At 42.6% G+C, this 21,000-nt stretch overlaps 1 protein-coding gene across 17 annotated transcripts in view; it reads left to right on the top strand.

Moving 5' to 3' along the window:
* RIMS1 (regulating synaptic membrane exocytosis 1) overlaps positions 1-21,000 on the top strand; it is a 753,464-nt gene that overhangs the window by 497,993 nt on the left and 234,471 nt on the right. For 10 of the 17 annotated variants that reach the window (XM_033935980.1, XM_033935982.1, XM_033935989.1 and 7 more), the window contains 2 exons: positions 7,612-7,689; positions 10,763-10,834. In XM_033935980.1, the coding sequence (XP_033791871.1) occupies positions 7,612-7,689; positions 10,763-10,834 (150 nt within the window). The remainder of the gene's footprint in view (positions 1-7,611; positions 7,690-10,762; positions 10,835-21,000) is intronic. The other 7 variants (XM_033935996.1, XM_033935991.1, XM_033935985.1 and 4 more) reach the window with 1 other exon arrangement.

The following is a 21,000-nucleotide window of genomic DNA, read 5'->3' as shown; positions in this document are numbered from 1 at the left end:
TGCAAGTTCCTCAGATTTCGGCCTGGCATCATCTCCCAGAGTTGTTACCAAGTGACTAGTAGTAGTGGCAGCAGCTCTGCGCAGTCATGGTCTTCCAGTTTTTCCGTACTTGGACGACTGGCTCATCAAAGATTCCACATCTCAGGGGGTTATTGTAGTGACCCAGTGGACTATTTGGTTTCTACAAAGTTTGGGATTCAAAATAAACTTTCCAAAATCCCAGATCCAACCCTCTCAAACTCTACAGTTCATTGGAGCTGTACTGGACACTGTGCAACTCAGAGCATTCCTTCCTCAACAACATCAGGATACTCTCATACAACTTTGTCACAAAGTTCTGCCCCTTACTTCGCTTTCAGCGAGGCACATGATGGTTCTGCTTGGTCACAAGGCCTCTACATTTCACATGACTCCTTTTGCCAGACTTCACCTCAGAATTCCTCAGTGGACCCTGGCATCTCAGTGGGCGCAGACTTCTGACCCTCTCTCTCAGCACATTACCCTGACTCCTTCGTTCAAACAGTCTTTCCACTGGTGGATGCTTTCATCCAATTTCTCCAGAGGTTTACTGTTTCAAATGCCTCCTCATCAGAAAGTATTCACAACAGATTCCTCGACCTATGCTTGGGGGGCTCATCTCGATGGTCTCCGTACTCAAGGACATTGGTCCAGCACAGATCGCTGGTGTCACATCAATCTGTTGGAACTCAGAGCGATTTTCAATGCTCTCAAAGCTTTTCAGTATCTTCTTCATGATCATGTAGTCCTCATTCGTACAGACAATCAAGAAGCCATGTACTATGTCAACAAGCAGGGTGGAACAGGATCCCTTCCCTTTTGCACAGAAGCTCAGCAGATTTGGAAGTGGGCAATTTTTCACAGCATCTTTCTAAAAGCCGTCTACATTCAAGGAGAGAAAAACTGTCTGGCGGACAAATTGAGTCATCTCCTACAACCTCACGAATGGACACTCAATTCGTCGCCTCTTCATCACATTTTTTCTCAATGGGGGATTCTTCAAGTAGATCTCTTTGCGTCTCCACACAACAATAAGCTGCCTCAATTTTGCCCCAGGATATACTCTCCTTACCACTTGGAGGCAGATGCTTTTCTCCTGGAATAGACGAACAAATTTCTGTATGCATTTCCTCCATTCCCTCTAATTCTCAAGACACTCGTCAAACACAAACATGCCACCATGATTCTGAAAGCTCCTCAGTGGCCCAGACAACCTTGGTTCTTCCTTCTACTTCAACTCAGCAGCAGGGAGCCTCTACTTCTACCCATTTTTCCGTCTCTGCTTACATAGAGTCAGGGTTCTCTGCTTCATCCCAACCTGCAGTCCCTACACCTGACAGCTTGGTACCTTTCAACGTAACTGCCAGTCTACAGCTTTCTCAATCTGTCAAAGACATTTTAGAGGCTTCCAGGAAGCCTGCTACTAGATACTGTTACAACCAGAAATGGACTAGGTTTTCTGCTTGGTGTGCTCTTCATCACAAGGAGCCTCAGTCTACCTCCTTGTCTTCAGTTCTGGATTACCTGTTTCATTTATCTCAATCAGGCCTCAACATCCATTAGAGCCCATCTCAGTGCAATTGTGGCTTTTCATCAGCCCTTGGAGGGGAAATCTTTATCTGCTCATCCTGTGGTTACCAGATTTATGAAAGGTCTTTTCAATGTCAAACCACCTCCAGTGGTTTGGGATCTCAGTGTGGTTCTTGCTCAGTTGATGAAACCTCCATTTGAATCAATGTCTTCGGCTCATCTGAAATATCTCACTTGGAAAGTAGTTTTCCTCATTGCTTTCATGTCTGCTCGCAGAGTCGGTGAACTACAAGCTTTAGTAGCGGACCCACCTTGCACAGTATTTCACAGCATGACACGGTGGTTTTCCGCACTCATCCTAAATTATTACCAAAAGTTGTTTCAGAATTTCATCTCAATCAATCCATTGTACTTCCAGTGGTTTTTTTTTTCCAAAGCCTCATTCTCACCCTGAAGAAACAGCTCTTCATACTCTGGACTGCAAACGTGCTTTGGCTTTCTACTTGCAAAGGTCTAAGCCACAGAGATCCTCTCCTCAATTTTTTATCTCCTTTGATCCAAACAAGTTGGGACATCCAATTTTCAAGAGAACCATCTCCAACCGGTTGGCTGCTTGCATCTCTTTCTGTTATGCTCAGGTTGGACTGCATCTAGAACAGGGGTCTCCAAAGTCCCTCCTCGAAGGCCGAATCCAGTCAGGTTTTCGGGTTTTCCCCAATGAATATGCATTGAAAGCAGTACATGCACATAGATCTCATGCATATTTATTGGGAAAATCCCGAAAACCTGACTGGATTCGGCCCTTGAGGAGGGACTTTGGAGACCCACTGATCTAGAAGGTCGAGTTACAGCCCACTGATCTAGAAGGTCGAGTTACAGCCCATAAAGTTAGAGCAATGGCAGCATCTGTAGTTTTCCTTAGATCTACTCTTATTGAGGAAATCTGCAAAGCTGCCACTTGGTCCTCGGTTCATACAGTCACCTCTCATTATTGTCTGGATTCTTTTTCCAGATGAGATGGCAACTTTGGCCAGGCAGTATTACAAAATTTATTCTCCTGAATTGCCAACACTCCCACCATCCCATTCTGGTTAGCTTGGAGATCACCCATGTGTGAGAATATGCTGCCTGCTTGTCCTGGCATAAAGCACAGTTACTTACCGTAACAGGTGTTATCCAGGGACAGCAGGCAGATATTCTCACAACCCACCCACTTCCCCATGTTGGTTTCTTAGCTAGCTACCTGAACTGAGGAGACGCACGCCCTACGTCGGGCAGGAAGACACTCGCTCAAGTGCGGTGCGGCAGTCGCAAACTTTCTAAAAGTTCTTCAAGTAAGTCTGCTTCTGAAACTGTCTGCATCGGGGCTCTGTGGATGACGTCACCCATATGTTGAGAATATCTGCCTGCTGTCCCTGAATAACTTGTTACGGTAAGTAACTGCTTTATGGATATCCTGAAACAAGAATGGCAGAGCAGTTCTTGAAGAATAGGTTGGGAGCTGATGGTCTTTCTAGCAGTATATTAATATTTTATAATGCAATTTTTGAATGCTGTCTGTTTTCAGTCACACCAGAAATAGGTTACTGGCAATTCAACAAAGTCTGGGAGGATGAGGACATGATTTGTGAAAGAGGATATGCGGTGCCACAATACATTTTGTTTTACCTACTGCATATAGTAGCAGCTTTTGTTTAAATATATCCCAAGATGCTTGTGCCACTATTTTTTATTTGCCCTTTTTAGACACTGTGTAATAGAGAAACAAGGAATGTTTTTATGAGCTAAATTTGTATCTCTCTTTTTTTTCTAGGCTTAGTAGAGTTTTTGTTACCACATTTTTACATTTCTAGAATAGTATAAAATAAACTTTGAGATACTGTGCAATTATTTCAAATATTTTATCTCAGATCAAGCCACAACCCCCCCAAAAAAAATTAAGGGCTCCTTTTATTAAGCTGTGCTAGGGGTTTTAGTGCGCACTAGACGTTAATGCCACCATTGAGCTGACATTAGTTTTTGGTACATAGCGCAGGGTTATCTATCATATCTACCCAGCTCTCTTCCTACTTAGAAAGATTCTCCATCCTCTTACCTTACCAATATGGCTTCAGACCCAACTTCTGCACTGAATCCCTATTGGCCTCTCTAATCTCTAAGGTTCAGCAACTGCATTCTCGTAACAAGTTTGCTGTCCTTCTACAATTCGACCTCTCCGCAGCTTTTGACGTTGTCCACCACGACATTCTAATTTTCCAACTCTCCGAGATAGGCATTAGCTCCATAGTTCTTGATTGGTTCTCCAAATTCTTGCGCTCCCACTCTTACATGGTTAACATGAGCGGCACCTCATCCTCCCCCTGGACCCCGACTTGTGGTGTCCCACAAGGCTCACCCCTCTCCCCAATCCTCTTTAACATTTCATGTCCTCCCTGAAACTACTCCAACTATCCCCCCTTGAAACTCTTTACACTTACGCTGATGACATCCTCGTCCTCCTTGAGACCGACTCGAACCTCACTAACCTCTCCACGAACATATCCTCATGCATAAAGAACCTCCAATCCTGGGCATTCACAATGCATATGAAACTAAACGAGTCCAAAACAAAACTCCTTTGCCTCGGCCCAAAATTAGACCATCTACCTTCCTCCATCCCATTGTCCTCCGGCCCCCCATTACAGCTCGAGTTCTCAAGCAAAGTTCTGGGTGTCACCTTAGACTCTTCTCTATCCTTCAACGAACATCTCCAATCCCTGGTGAAGAAATGCTTCTTCAGCCTTCACATGCTAAGGAAAGTCAGACCCTATTTTCACCAAAAACACTTTGCAGTCCTAGTACAATCCATCATCCTCTCCAGATTGGATTATTGCAATTCTATCTACCTCAGCCTAACCAAGAAAAGCCTCCACAGACTTCAGCGGATTCAGAACGCCGCAGCTAAGCTTGTTTTCGCGAAAAGCAAATTTGATCACGTCTCACCACTCCTGTCTAAGCTCCATTGGCTCCCAGTAATCCCCAGGATCCACTTCAAATGTGCGTGTCTGGCCTACAAGATCCTACATGGCATCCTTCCTGCCGTTATCCCTCTATCCTGGAACTCCCCAACCCCTACTTCCTCCAGATCCTCCCAAATTTTTAAACTATCCTTCCCTTCCATAAAAGGTATTTCCCATGTAGGCAAACTTGGGTCATCCCTCCCCTTTAGAATCACTGAGATCTGGAATAACCTCCCCTCCCCTCTCCGAACCTCAAGCTCCCTCCAACTCTTCCGCAAACACCTAAAAACCTGGCTATTCTCAAAACTGTAACACTTCCCCCCTCTTAGGCCTCTCACCTTCCCCCTTTACACCTAACTCTTTAATCTCTCCACTGTAGTTCCTCTCTCATCTTTCTTCCTGTAAACCGTGCCGAGCTCCGCATTCGTGGAGATGGTGCGGTATATAAACCCAAGGTTTAGTTTAGTTAGCACGCATGGCAATGTAGCATGTGCTAAAAATGCTAGCGCACCTTAGTAAAAAGAGCCCTAAGTCTAAAAGGCTTTCTGAGTTCAATCTACTGAATTGGTTGAGGCGATTTATGCAAAAATTTCAAATTGCAATTTTATTACTGTCTTAACAGATCTTTTATTATATTATGATATGCATTTTCAAAGAACATAGACTTATACAATTACATAATAGCATATGTAACTTTGTAAGTCTATGTGCTTTGAAAATGAACCTCTCTATATAGTATTATATTGCATTTACAGTGGTGCCTCGCATAACGGACGCCTCGCACAGCGAACGCTGCGCACAACGAACTTTATGTCTTGATCCGTACAACGAACTTCGTTTCACACAACGAAGTCGCCCGAGCTGCATCCTTCCGCGCAGGCACTGCTTAACTGCCCTCTCTCCGCCTGGCTCCCTCTTGCCCCCCCCGACTCCCCGACACGATCGGGGCAAGAGGGAGCTCAAGCCCTCTTGCCCCCCGACTCCCCGACACGATCGGGGCAAAAGGGAGCCCAAGCCCTCTTGCCCCGCCGATTCCCCAACTCCCCGACAATATCGGGCCAGGAGGGAGCCCAAGTCCTCCTGGCCACGGCGACCCCCTAACCCCACCCTGCACTACATTACGGGCAGGAGGGATCCCAGGCCCTCCTGCCCTCGACGCAAACCCCCCTCCCCCCAACGACCGCCCCCCCCAAGAACCTCCGACCGCCCTCCCAGCCGACCCGCGACCCCCCTGGCCGACCCCCACGACACCCCCAACCCCCTTCCCCGTACCTTTCTGTAGTTGGCCGGACAGACGGGAGCCAAACCCGCCTGTCCGGCAGGCAGCCATCGACGGAATGAGGCCGGATTGGCCCATCCGTCCCAAAGCTCCGCCTACTGGTGGGGCCTAAGGCGCCTGGGCCAATCAGAATAGGCCCGGGAGCCTTAGGTCCCTCCTGGGGGCGGGGCCTGAGGCACATGGGCCCAACCCGACCATGTGCCTCAGGCCCTGCCCCCAGGAGGGACCTAAGGCTCCCGGGCCTATTCTGATTGGCCCAGGCGCCTTAGGCCCCACCAGTAGGCGGAGCTTTGGGACGGATGGGCCAATCCGGCCTCATTCCGTCGATGGCTGCCTGCCGGACAGGCGGGTTTGGCTCCCGTCTGTCCGGCCAACTACAGAAAGGTACGGGGAAGGGGGATGGGGGTGTCGTGGGGGTCGGCCAGGGGGGTCGCGGGTCGGCTGGGAGGGCGGTCGGAGGTTCTTGGGGGGGGCGGTCGTTGGGGGGAGGGGGGTTTGCGTCGAGGGCAGGAGGGCCTGGGATCCCTCCTGCCCGTAATGTAGTGCAGGGTGGGGTTAGGGGGTCGCCGTGGCCAGGAGGACTTGGGCTCCCTCCTGGCCCGATATTGTCGGGGAGTTGGGGAATCGGCGGGGCAAGAGGGCTTGGGCTCCCTTTTGCCCCGATCGTGTCGGGGAGTCGGGGGGCAAGAGGGCTTGAGCTCCCTCTTGCCCCGATCGTGTCGGGGAGTCGGGGGGGGGGCAAGAGGGCTTGAGCTCCCTCTTGCCCCGATCGTGTCGGGGAGTCGGGGGGGCAAGAGGGCTTGAGCTCCCTCTTGCCCCGATCGTGTCGGGGAGTCGGGGGGCAAGAGGGCTTGAGCTCCCTCTTGCCCCGATCGTGTCGGGGGTGCCAGGGACCACACGGAGTCACCCACCGTACCACCCGATTCGGGTAAGCGCAGGTATCGGTGGGTGGCTTATTTGCGGGGGGGTGCCTTATTTTACATTTTTTTCTAAAAAGGGGGGGCTGTCTTATTTGATGGCCCTGCCTTATCGGGGAAACACGGTAGAAAAAAAAAAAAAATGAACAGTTAAGTCCCAGTTTTTGCCGCTGAGACTCTGCCCTCTCTCACTGTAAAATTAGACTCTACTTAGTCTGTCTTTAAATTTAAAAAATGTGTGTTGTTTTAAAAAACAATTATGTTTTTAGATGTATCTAAATAAAAATAATAACCAAAAATTTATCTTTTTTTATGTCATCTTAGCATATTTTATGCTGCAGAACGAATTATTTTTTTTTACATGTATTCTTATGGGAAAACGCGTTTCACATAACGAACGTTTCACATAACAAACTTGCTCCTGGAACCAATTAAGTTCGTTGTGTGAGGCACCACTGTATTACGTAATCATGTTATAATGTACTAGCCTTGGAACAAAAATGTAATTCATGCTGCTCTTGAAATAAGCATGCACCCTTTATTTTGGGTAATATTGTTTGCTTGAAATATCTGTTTTCCTTTTAAATAAATAATGTGTCACCATGTGACAGGAGTAGTATGTTCTGTCCATATTTTGGAACTTGGGAGTACTCTTTCATATTTTAATTTGGCATTTAATTATAGCCTTCTCTAGATGCCATTGGTTCCCCTTTTATATGCATGTAAATTAAGATCTCAAACCATCATGCACTCATGTTGTGTATAGCATCTTGCCTACTCATTCCATTTGCACTTCATGTGACCATCTCTCTGTTTCTGTCTGTTCATTCTGTACCAATTCACGTCCATGTTCCCACCCTTTGTGAAGAACCAGGACACTGGATTCTTGCACTCCAAAACAAGAAAGTATAAACCACCTAAGTGCTAAACCTGGATCGACACAGAGGTATCCATGCTTTCAAGAAAATGCCGATCATAACTAAGAGCAGTGTATGCAATTACTGAAAATACTCCTTGCCTTATTTCTAGTTTTCAATCTAATGCAGCATAATTTTCTGTGTGCCTTGTTACTAAGTAAGAGGTTAATATTTACACATCACAGTCCATATTGACTGCAATATTGAAATTTATACTTAGATATTCAGTGCTGGGCCATACCAAGATACAGGTGCTGAATATCTAACGTAGTTTCCAGAAGTTATCTGAATACAGCTGATATTCAGCAGTGCTGATTATCAACAGTACCAGGATAACAGTTGGTAGAGAGATTTTCAGCAGCATTACATGAATAATGCTGCTGAAAAATATCTGTGGCTGGTCCCAGATAAGTACCACTAAATATCAGGATCTTAAAATATATCTAGCTCTATATTCTGTATTAGTATCATATTTATTTCCTTATCACAAAGCATGACTACTCAATGGGTCTGATATTCAGAGATTTAAACAGGCAAAGTAGAGGCTCTGACCCATTTAAATAGCTAATTGCAGCTAATGATATTCAGTGGTACTAAGTTGGGCAGTGTTGCTGAATTTTGGCTCTGACAGGCCCAAAAAAAGTGGGCCAGACAGAGGTAGGCCAGAAGGTGGAGCTGAGGCTCTGGTGATATTCAGCTGGGGCCTGCATAAGTATTTTTCTTGTTTTGTTTTATAAGAAAACACCCCACACCCCTCCTGCCCCCCATGAATGCCTCCTCTCTCCCCACTCTCCTCTGCTGGAATCAAAGCACCCCATGCCTGCTCACCTCCTCCCATGTGCAGGTAGGCCTCCCCTGGTGGTCCAACAGGGACAGGCCCCCTCGTTCCTGTTCCTTTGCAATGCCTTTTCAAAATGGCTGCCATGACCTCTTGTAGCAGCTTGCAGTACTTTGCGTAGTACTATGGGAGCTGCAAGTAGGCAGAAGCGACTGAATATCGGGCTGGGGCCTACAAAACTATGTGGGTCTGGATGAATATCGACTGAGAACTATGCCCCAATATTCAATGTTATGTCTGTTACAATTCTTATTGTAAGTCACATTGAATCCTTGTGGAAAATTTCAGGAAATAAGAGATTGTATCGTATAGTATGGTATTGGGGCATAATTTAGCTGGTGACAGAGTTTTAAAGAACATGCTGACCACTGCTGGCTGAATATCTGAGGAATATACAGTATTATAACTTGAGTACAATCAAGGAGATATATATTTCTGCTGAGTCTCATGCTCCAATGATACATATTTTCAAAGATTACTTTAAGAGCAAAGAAAAAAAAGAGAAAGATTTTGTGTGCTGTTTTTATAAAAATTGGGTGATGTGTATGTATGTAGATGTAGATATATACACTTCCCCCTCCCCATTCGCGGTTTCCCTACTTGCGATTTCACATAATTGCAATTTTTTTTGGGGGGGGGAAGAGGAAAAAAAGCCCCCATATTTTTGTCTTTCCCCCGGCATCCCGGCCTTTCCTGGTGGTCTAGCTGGTTTTCGGGGCAGGAGCGATCTTCCTACGCTCCTGCCCCGTGCAGATAGCCATTAGGAAATGGCTGTGGGGAGTTCCCGTAGTCTCTTGAGAGACTACGGGAACTCCCCACAGCCATTTGTTAATGGCTGTCTGCACAGGGCAGGAGTGTAGGAAGATCGCTCCTGCCCCGAAAACCAGCTAGAACACCAGGTAAGGCTGGGATGCTGGGGGAAGGCGGAAGAGAGGCGGGGGTGGGTCAGAGCCGGATATTCACGGTTTTTCGCCATTCGCGGTCCGGCTCTGCCCCTATCCCCCGCGAATAACGAGGAAGAAGTGTACATATATGCAGTACAATATACATATATACATGCACATAAACACACACACTCAGGAGACAGTTGAGTGGAAGATAAAGAATCTGAAAAAGTCACAAAATACAGGCATTCACTACATAAAACTGAAAGATTATGGAATAAAGAAAAATCAAAAGTAGTGCCAATTATAATTTAGACCTTAGGAACCATATCAAATATGCCCTGTCAGTTGCAAAAGACAGCTTTATTTGGAATCATACTTATACACTACTTGTACAGTTCCTAAGCAACTATTGGCACTATTGTGCTAATCAAAGACAGACATAAACCATCTGATTATATAAATAGCACATGAAGAAAGGTGCACCACTGGGCACGCAATTATAGAATCGGGTTCCTTGTTCACGTACACCAGTTGGCTCAACTGACCTAATATACCGGTATCTAATACTGTATTATGATTCCTACTGGTGCCTAAGTTGAGTTGGGCGCCCCTAGGCACGATTCTATAAATGACGCCTAGCGTTTAATTGACAAGCATGCTGAGCAGTGCTAAGGATTTAGGCGCCATTTATAGAATCAGGTCCAGGGTTCCTATTTTCTATAACATGCTTCTCCAAAGGGGGCATGCCCATGGGAGGGGCTTGAATGGATCAGGGCTTGAATGTGACCAGATTTTCAAATATGCCAGTAGGTAGGTGTGAGCATTTAGACCAACCATTGTTATCAACATTTGGGGGGGGGAAAAAATCCCAGAAGATTGACAAAGCTCAGCAGTTTCATAAATATCAATTGTTTAGATAAATATAACTCGGTACTTTGTACAGTTATCAGCATACATATTACGTACATGTGGTTATACTGATCATACTGTATTTTACGACTATCTCTCAACTTTCAAATCTAATAATAGAAAGAAGTTGTGAGTAAGGAGGTCTTTAGAAGTAGTCATCTTGTACATCAGTTTATATGAAGGGTGTAATAACATCCAATAGTATTGGGATAATCACACTTTTAAGTAGTCAAACACCGGCTCATTTAGTTTCTTCGTTTGTCTTGTTTCTCTTAAGAGGACAAGCTATGAAGTATAATAATACATACCAGGGGTAAAGCAGTTTGGGAGAAGACATTTTCAGTGTTCACAATTCCCACTCATCTTTTTGTTCTTTTTGTATTTTTGTTGCATAACAGTGGCCTCTTTCTTCATGTGTTTATGTTGTTTCTCTTGTCTTCTTTTTTTTAACATCATCTCATTTCACAGACAGTCCAGGAAAATGGAGAGATCTAACAGCCAAAAGCAGACTAGGAAAAGCACTACTTCTGAAACAGAAAGGTAGGTGAGAAACCTCAAAATAATCTGTTAATCACTTCCGTTGCTTCTGTGTTGACTGTTGCATGAAAATCATCCATTTGTGACTTCTAAACATAACTTTAGTCTTCATACACAATATAGATGAGTTAAGATAGAAATAGATTAGGATGATTTAACATATACCAAATATTTTTAAGGTATATACAAAATAAAGTTCCTGAGTTCTGTGCAGGCCTATAGCCGGGAGTGTGTGATGTTCTTAGCTGTTGTAATGTATAGAAAATTACTGGGAGAGTCGCTAGTTTTTTTCTATTTGAGGCCTATGGGCCAGTGAATCCAATGGTAATACAGCAGTCAAACTTGCTATTTCACCACAACTTTGTAAATCAAGGCCTAAGTTTGCACCTGAGGGAACAGAGGTTTAGGTGACTTCCCCAAGAAAAATCAATAAGTAGAGCAGAATTTGAGATGTATCCATAGAAGTTTCGTCAGCCGGAGGTCATAATGCCATTGTACAGATCCATGGTGAGACCTCATCTGGAATACTGTGTGCAATTCAGGAGGCCACACTACCGTAAAGATGTACTGAGAGTTGAGTCGGTTCAGCGTATGGCCACCAGGATGGTCTCAGGGCTAAAGGATCTCTCATACGAGGAGAGGCTGAATAAATTGCAGCTGTACTCTCTCGAAGAACGTAGGGAGAGGGGAGACATGATTGAGACGTTTAAGTATATCACCGGTTATATCGAGGAGGAAGATGATATTTTCTTTCTTAAAGGACCCTCGGCCACAAGAGGGCATCCACTAAAAATCAGGGGCGGGAAATTTCATGGCGATATCAGGAAGTATTTCTTCACCGAAAGAGTGGTTGATCATTGGAATAGACTTCCTGTGCAGGTGGTCAAGGCCAGCAGTGTGCCAGATTTTAAGAATAAATGGGATGCGCATGTGGGATCTCTAAGAAAGTAAAAGCGGGGGGAGGGTCATCAGAATAGGCAGACTTGATGAGATATAGGATATCTGGGAGGATAAATTTAGGGAAGGGGATCTTTAGTGTGGGCAGACTTGATGGGTTTTTGGCCCTTTTCTGTCGTCATTTTTCTATGTTTCTATTTTCCTGGTTCTTACTTTACTGCTTTGATTATCAGGCCACTCCTTCACTCTGTATGATGCCTCATTTATCTGCAGATGAGCGTATACACATTCAAGTGATGGAGTAACCATTGTAACATGTACATATAAGTTAAAGCATTTTGCAGCGCACACTATTTTTAGTATGTACAAATTAAATTCTATTGCATTGATCACCAGATGTTTCATGTTTAAAATTAGTTTTTTAAAAAGTGAAGTAATTCTACTCATCTTGGGGCCGCCAATGGGAGGGATGTTATTGAGTGAGAGACTTGGGGGTAATAGTGGACAAAACAATGAAGCCGTCGACACAGTGCACAGAGGCTGCCAAGAGAGCAAATAGAATGCTAGGTATAATCAAGAAGGGTATTACAACCAGAACGAAAGAAGTTATCCTGCTGTTGTATCGGGCGATGGTGCGTCTGCATCTGGAGTACTGCGCCCAATATTGGTCGCCATACCTTAAAAAGGATATGGCGATACTCGAGAGAGTTCAGAGGAGAGCGACACGTTTGATAAAAGGAATGGAAAACCTTTCATACACTGAGAGACTGGAGAAACTGGGGCTCTTTTCTCTGGACTTAGAGGGGACATGATTGAGACCTATAAGATCATGAAGGGCATAGAGAAAGTGGAGAGGGACAGATTCTTCAAACTTTCAAAAACTACAAAAATGAGAGGGCATTCGGAAAAGTTGAAAGGGGACAGATTCAAAACCAATGCTAGGAAGTTTTTCTTCACCCAACGTGTGGTGGACACCTAGAATGCGCTTCCAGAGGGCGTGACAGGACAGAGTATGGTATTAGGGTTCAAGAAGGGATTGGACAATTTTCTGAAGGAAAAGGAATAGAAGGGTATAGATAGAGGACTACTACATAGGTCCTGGACCTGTCGGGCCGGTGCGCGAGCGGACTGCTGGGCACGATGGACCTCCGGTCTGACCCAGCAGAGGCACTTCTTATGTTCTTATGATTCTACAAATGGCGTTTTAAGTTAGGCAGTGGTAAGCATTGTACCGCTGCCTTAAAACCTACATAACAACCCAAGGAAAGGGTGGTTGATGCCTGAAATGCCCTCCCTAGAGAGGTTGTGGAGAGCAAAATGGTGATAGAATTAAAAAAAATAAAAATAAAAAAACTTTGGACTAACAGAGGATCTCTAATCAGAAAGTGAAGGGTATAAATGGAAAAAAATAGGGTCTGTGTCCTGCATATGGCTAATCGGTTTAGGATGGACTGGGAAGGGCTATGGGAATTTCAGTAATTTGGGATGGTTTAGATAGGCTGGAGTGAGCTTCAACAGCAACTCCAGTACTTGGAACCAAAGAACTACCAGGCAGACTTCTACAGTCTATGGCCCAGAAAAATAAGTTCTAATCCTAAAACCAGGACTGTAGAAACTTTCAAAATCCTTATATTGAAATAAACTAATCAAATGTTCCAACTACAGAAAAAATGAAAAAAGTGAAAGTGCTAAAACCATAAAATTCTTACATACTGGAGGCAAGAGATATAAGGAACGATCACCGCACTTCTTATGTTCCAATCCACCACCCTTATCACCACAGTGTGATACAATCTTACTTAGCTTTTGGTTGGTTGGTGGATATGAAGATGATCATTTCATATGAAATTGTAGCTTGCTCTCCTTGGAATCATCTTGTGGAATACACCACTAAAAAGCATAAATATTTCCCCTGTTAGGGAGAGCTGTAGCGTCTATGTTGGAAACCAACAAAAGCTAAGTAAGAATGTATCACACTGTGGTGGTGATAAGGGTGATGGACTGGATCATAAGAAGTGCGGTGATGATACTTTATATCTCTTTCCACTAGTATGGTTCAGAGCACTTCTTTAACTTGTTTTCACTATTTCTGTAATTGGAACATTTGATAAGTTTATTTCAATATAAGGATTTTGAAAGTTTCTACAGGATTAGAAGTCAGTTGATTAACAGGACAATTAAAATATATATTCATATTCCATTAGTACTATGTGAATATTCCAGAAATATAAGACATACTTTTAAAGGTGGGAGAGAGGAGCTATGATAGAGACGTTTACCTAAGTAATATAAATGTATATGAGTCGAGTTTCTTTCATTTGAAAGGAAACTCTGCAATGAGAGAGCATAGGATGAAATTAAGAGGTGATAGGCTCCAGGTTAATCTAAGGAAATACTATTTTACAGAAAAGGTAGTAGATGCGTGGAACAGTCTCCCAGATGGGCAGACTAGATGGGCCATTTGGCCTTTATCTGCCGTCATGTTTCTTTGTTTCTGTGTTTCTAACTTAATCATGAATTTCTAATGCATATAACCATTGGGCAGACTAGATGGACCATTCAAATCTTTATCTGCCATTATTTACTATATTTATGTTACTATGTTTAAATTAAAAATGTAGCCTCATACCTGCACCTTCTAAACGGTACCTATAGCCAGTGTAGGCATGACCAATGCCAGAAATGCCGTTAGGTGCCTCTGTAGATGTTTCCTGGAGTGCTCCTTTGGGTGAGACTTTGGGGAGGCTTTGGGTAAGGGTTTATTTAAGGGTTATGGATAATGAACCAATTACTGTTTTAGTAGGACAAGGGAGATATGGGAGATTATGGAATATGCCTTCTTGTAGATGAGAATACCGGGTGTGACCATGGATTTGAAGATTGTAGTTATGATGAATGAATGTCAAGCTAGGATTAAAAGTGGATATATAAATGTTAGGTCAGCAAGGAATAAGGTGGTTTAAATTTATGATTTATTAAGTGAGAGTGCATATGATTTATTGTGTGTAACCGAACCTTGGTTCCTTGAGTCTGATTTAATATTAATCAGACAATGTGGTCCACCTGGGTTTGGTTGGGAATGGGCATGTCGAAAAGACAAAAAGAGGAGGAGGTTTGGTAGTTTTCTCAAGACAAAACCTGGTATTCAAGATGGTTGATAAAATGGTGTGTGAGTTGGGTGAATGTGTAGTGGTGAGGGATGATTTTTATGTGATGTGTTTGGTTTATCTTCCTCCGGGGATAGCTGCTAATCATGGGCTCCCATTTTTAGATTTTATAATGGGTTTAAATATTGATCTTAGTAAACTTTGTATTTTAGGCGATTTTAATGTTCATTTAAATCCTCAGGAAATTGGAGAGGCTGATCCAGATCATGTTTTTGTGTCACTTTCCGCTTTAAATTTAGAACAGATGGTGAAAGAAAGCGCATATCAAGCAGGTCATGTATTAGACTTCATTTTTATATCCCATGACTGCATGAGGTTGCTTGAAAATACTTTGCAGGTTGGACAGGTGGATTGGTCGGACCACAAATGTTATCTTTTGAGCTTGGGTAATATATGAGTCAGGAGAAGAAAGAAGCGCGACAGATAAGACCACACTTTGATATAAAAGATTTAGAAAAGGAATGGTTGTCTTGTGTAAAGATTGATGAGAATGATTCAGTAGATGTGATGGTGTGTAAATGGCATAAAGGTTTGACAAATGCATTGAATGTTATTGCACCTGACAAATCAGTTGTGTTGAAAGGACAATATAAATCTTGCCCATGGAGATCTGAGGTGATAGTACAGGTTAGAAGTGAAGTTAGAAAGGCAGAGTACCTATGGCATAGGACGAAAGATATTGAGTACTATGAAAGCTTCAAAATTCGCATTATGGAATATCTTGGTTTGTATGAGAATGAACGGAATGACTACTATAAGGAACGGGTTATTCAGGCTTTGAAGAGACTAAAAGAATTGTTTAATACAGTTAGTTATTTGATTAATGGGTATGATGGTTCAGTTGATTACCATGATTTAGATGTGGAAAAGTATGCTCAGTTTCTAGTGGAAAGAATGGGAGGAATTCAACAGTTTTCCACTGAATTTGATTTACGTATGGAGAAGAATGTGAAAATTGAGAAATGGTCCCAGTTTGATAGAGTAGATGAAACTGAGGTTCATAAAGTTATTTGTGACTGTATACCTACCCATGCAATACAAGATTCTTGCTCTTCAACAATTATAAGACAAATGGTTAATAAGGTAACCATGGTAATTACTAAAACTGTAAACAAATCACTGGAAGATGGAATTTTTCTGGGGGTTTGCAAGCAATCTACGGTTAAACCAGTTTTGAAGCGAAAAAACCTGGAAATAAGTGTTATGAAAAATTTCCGACCAATTTCCATTGTACCATTTATTGGAAAGGTTCTAGAAAAAATAGTTCTCTCTCAGTTAGATAATTTTATACAGAAGACTGGTTGGCTGGACTGTAATCAATTTGACTTTAGGAAAGCTTATAGCATATAATTATTATTGATCTTAATTGATACTCTGCGACTAGGGATGAACCAACATTCTGTCTTGTGTCTTTGGATATATCTGGAGCATTTGATGCGGTTGATCTTCATAAATTGCTGGTGAGACTGTATAACTTTGGAATGAATGATGTTTTTAATTGGTTTAAAAATACCTTTTTTTATATAACTTGTAGTTCCAACCCAGCTTCCTTTCTGTCTCATGTTTGTCTGTCAATCTGTCAACCATTAGTACGCCACTTATTTGATATTTCATTTAAATTATTTAAATTATCCTGTTATTGGCGTTGTTTTTATTTTAGTCATGTTTTTGTTTTCCCTATTATATTTTAATTTGTATCTCGCTTAGAAATTGGATAAGCGACTCAATCAAATTATAATAAAAACTTGAAACGACTTGATGTAAGATCTCAGGAAAATACTCAGCTAGGACCGGAGTACCACATGGTTTGGCGCTTTCTGCCCTATTATTTAACATCTATATGGCTGCTAAAGGCCAATTATTTAAATCTTTAGGAGTTGAATATCAAATATATGCAGCGATATCATGTTCTTTTTCCCAGTAGATGGATGGGATATTAATTTTGAAAAATCATTGAGTAAATATATGTGTAAAATTGAGGAGTGGATGGGAGAACAAGGTTTGAAATTAAATGTGGATAAAACCGAAATAATGCTTGTAGGAAAGCCTGATCATCAGTGGCCTAAAGAAGTAAAAGTAATTGACAATGTTCTTCCAGTACATGAGTTTATGACCATTGTAGGTGTAAGGCTTGATTCTGGCCTTACAATGAAGTTGCAAGAAACTAAGACCGTACAAATATGTTTTGCACAAATGCATTTGTTACACTGACCAAAACCAATGCTATCGCTATATGATTTCCGTACTGTAGTCCAGGCTATGGTCTTGTTGAGACTTGATTACTGCAATGCCCTGTACCTTGGAATAAGAAAAGCAAGGTGCAGGGCATTGCAGGTTATACAAAACGCAGCAGCAAGATTGATAATGGGATTGTCGAAATATGATCACATTTTGCCCTATCGCCAACAATTGCAATGGTTACCAGTTGCTTTCAGAATATAAAGCAGTAATGATTTGCCATCAATTCTTGTATGGAATCATACTAGAATTGTTTAAAAATAATATGCAAATAGATCATTACGTTCTGAGAATTTAGCTTTACTGAAGACGAGCGTTAACCCGAGGCTTGTGGAGACTGGTAAAATGACTTTTTGTTGCGCAGGAGTTAAAATATGGAACTCCCTTGTGGGCCAAATACGAAATTGTCGTGAAAAGGGCTTGTTTAGAAAATTACTCAAGGCACAATTATTTGTAGATGCCTTTTTCTAGCTAATAATTCTCTTCTCTGGCATAGTTGATGAACTATTCATGATTTTCATTATATAAGCCATGGTATTAGTTTGTAGATATGATTTCTGAGGATTGTTTGTGTGTCTGTTTTATTATGGTTTTATAATATTACATTACATTACATTACATTACATTAGTGATTTTTATTCCGCTTGTACCTTGCGGTTCAAAGCGGATTACATAAGAAGAGAACTGGACATTTCCAGGATGGTACATGACAATAGAGAATACAGTTTGAGGATTGAGACTTAATAACAGAATGATAGTAAAGACTTAATAACATCGGAAGATGTTTTGGACGGCAGTGTTTTGGTTTCTTGGGGGAAGGGGTGAGGGAGGTTAGGTAGATTGTATATATTTTTTGAACAGCAGTGTTTTGATTTCTTTACGGAATGTCTTGAGGTCTGATGTTGTGGTTAACAATCTGGTGATGGAAGGTTCGAGTTTTGCAGCATGTGTTGCCAGGAGGCTATCATAAAGCTTTTTGCGGTGGGTACCCTTGAGTGGTGGGTATGTGAATGATGTCAGTGTTCTTCTTGTTCTGGTTGGAAGGTTACGGTTTAGGCGGTCATTTAGGTAGGTGGGTGCAGTACCGTTAATTACTTTGAAGAGTAGACAGTATAGTTTGAATTGAATTCTGGCTCGAATCGGTAGCCAGTGTGAGTCTAGGTAGGCATTGGTGATGTGGTCAAATTTTCCGAGTGAGTAAATTAGTCTAAGGGCTGTGTTCTGGACGGTTTGAAGTTTTTTGATCATGTTTGTGGGGCATGGTAGATAAAGGATATTGCAATAGTCCACGAGACCTAGTACCAGGGATTGTACAATTATCCTGTAGTGTTCTTTGTCAAAGAATTTCCTTATTTTTCTTAAGTTGCGCATTGTGAAGAATGCTTTTTGGGTAGTTTTGTTGATCTGGGTCTGCATAGTGCAGCATCTGTCTATCAGCACTCCCAAGATTCTGAGTGAGGTCTGGATTGGGTATTTGGTTGCTTTAATTTCTAGGTCTGTTATGGATGGGTTTTTGTCCGTTTCAAGCATTAGGAATTTGGTTTTGTCCGAGTTTAGTTTCAGTTTATGGTTTGTCATCCATTTTTCTATTTCATCCAGAATTATTTCCAGGTGTCCTGTTGAGGTGTGATCTTGGATTTCAAAGGGGAGGATAATAGTTATGTCATCTGCGTAGCTGAATGATGTTACATTTAGGTTGTCTAGAGTGGTGCCGAGGGAGGAGATGAAGAGATTGAATAGAATGGGCGATAGTGGTGACCCCTGCGGGACTCCGCATGGATTTGACCATGAGTTAGATTTCGTGTTGTTTGTCTTAACTCTGTACGTTCTTGTTTTGAGGAATCCTTGGAACCAATTGTAAACCACCCCTGAGATCCCGATTGCATCAAGTATCTGGAGTAATATGGTGTGATCGACTAGATCGAAGGCGGCGGATAGATCCAGTTGGATAATTAGGATCCTGTGTCCTTTACTGAGGTGTTGTCGTGCTATGTCTAGTAGTGTTGCTAGTAGTGTTTCCGTGCTGTGTTGAGATCTAAATCCTGATTGAGAGGAGTGAAGTATATTATGGTCGAATAGGTAGTTGGTGAGGTATTGAGCCACAAGTCCTTCAATCAGTTTGACATATAATGGGATCGAAGCGATAGGTCTGTAGTTGGTAGGAGCGTCTATAGGGCCTTTTTGATCTTTCAGTAGGGGTGTGATTATGATCTCTCCAAGATCTTGCGGGAATTGACCTTCTATGAGAGTGCTTTGAATCCATTGCATGAGGTTGGTTTTGAATTTAAGGGAGGCATTTGTTAGCAGATACGATGGGCAGTAGTTCAAGTCGCATGAGGCGTGGCTGTATTTTTTGTATAGTCGGTTCAAATCAGACCATTGTAGAGTTGGGAATGTGGTCCATGTTCTGTCTGCAGATATGGCTTCTTCCGTTGTGGGGGTTATTATCTCGTAGAGTTTGGTGGTTGAGTTGTTGAGGGTATTTCTGATTGTAGTGATCTTGTGTTTGAAGTGTTCTGCTAGTTGAGAAGCTGTTGGTGGTTTATTGCCTTGAGTGGCAAGGAATGGGTTTGTGTCCGTAAGTTTTTTTACTAAGTTGAAGAGTGTTTTTGTGTCAGAGGTGTTTGTGCCAATTAGTTTAGAGTAGTATGTTTTGCGCTTTTCTTTTAGTTTGATGTTGTATAGTTTGATTTGGGTTCTCCAAGCGGATTTGGTTTGATCATTTTTCTTTTTTTTCCAAGATCTTTCAAGTTGTCTGCAGTGCCTTTTTTGTAGGAGGAGTTCGGAGTCGAACCACTTGTCTGAGGATCTGCAGGTTCTATGTTTGGTTTTTTCAGGGGCTAGCTCGTTCAAGGTTGTTTCACTTAGGATGCGCCAGTGATTTACGAAGTCAGTTGGGTCGATGGGGGCGATTATAGGGTCAACTTTATCCCAGAATGTGGCAGGCTCAATTTTCTGTCTAGATTTGAAGGTTGTTTTTTGTGGCTTGGGTTTTGTGTTATTTTGAGGCCAGTTGATGGTGAAAGTGTATTTGTGGTGGTCTGACCAAAGAGAGGGATGCCAGGTACCATTGGTGATATGAATTTTTGGGGTGTGGAGGTTATGAGACGTGAATGCTGCTATATCAAGTTGGTGGCCTTTTTCGTGTGTGGGTTCAGGATTGAGGATCTGGTAGGATAGGGCGTCGAGGTATGAGAGTATATCGTCTACTTGTTTGGATGTGTGGTCCTCGAGGTGGAGATTGATGTCTCCTAGGAGCAAATTGTATGTGGAGGTTAGAGAGTTCTGGAATATGAATTCTTCGAGTTCAAGTTTTGAGGTGTTCCATTTTCCTGGAGTGATGTAGCATAATAGACAGTTCAGGGTGTCTGTGAGTGTGTTGTCGGAGAGTTGGCATGCAAGAAGGTCTAAGTGAGGGGTTGAGTGTTTGTGTAGAACTTTTAGGTTGAGGTTGTTTTGTACTAGAATAGCTAGTCCTCCCCCTCGTTTGTTTTCTCGACAAACCAGCTCTAATTTGTACCCTTTGGGGCAGAATTCGGTTATGCATGGGTCCGAATTGGATGTTAGCCAGGTTTCGGCTAGGAATAGACAGCTTAGTTGTTCTTCAGTCAGCCAGTCTTTAATTAGGTTTGCTTTTGGGCTAATTGATCTTATATTCATGTAGGCACAGGTTAACGAGGTATATTTTGTGTTGGAATTAGGATTGCAATTAAGGTAGAGGATATTTTTTGGTGATGTGAGTTGTTTTTGAGTAGTGGTCTTGTGCTTTGGTGGAGGTCTTTTTCCCCAGGTGGTGGGAATGTGGTCTTGGCTGGTCAGTGGGCAGGATGTTAGGGTTCTCGTGGTGTGGATTTTTCTGGGTGGTTG

Source organism: Geotrypetes seraphini, chromosome 3, assembly GCF_902459505.1.
Source record: "Geotrypetes seraphini chromosome 3, aGeoSer1.1, whole genome shotgun sequence".
Classification (NCBI taxonomy): Eukaryota; Metazoa; Chordata; class Amphibia; order Gymnophiona; family Dermophiidae; genus Geotrypetes; species Geotrypetes seraphini.
The sequence above is the reverse complement of the archived record's forward strand: the minus strand, read 5'-3'. Positions and strand labels throughout refer to the sequence as shown.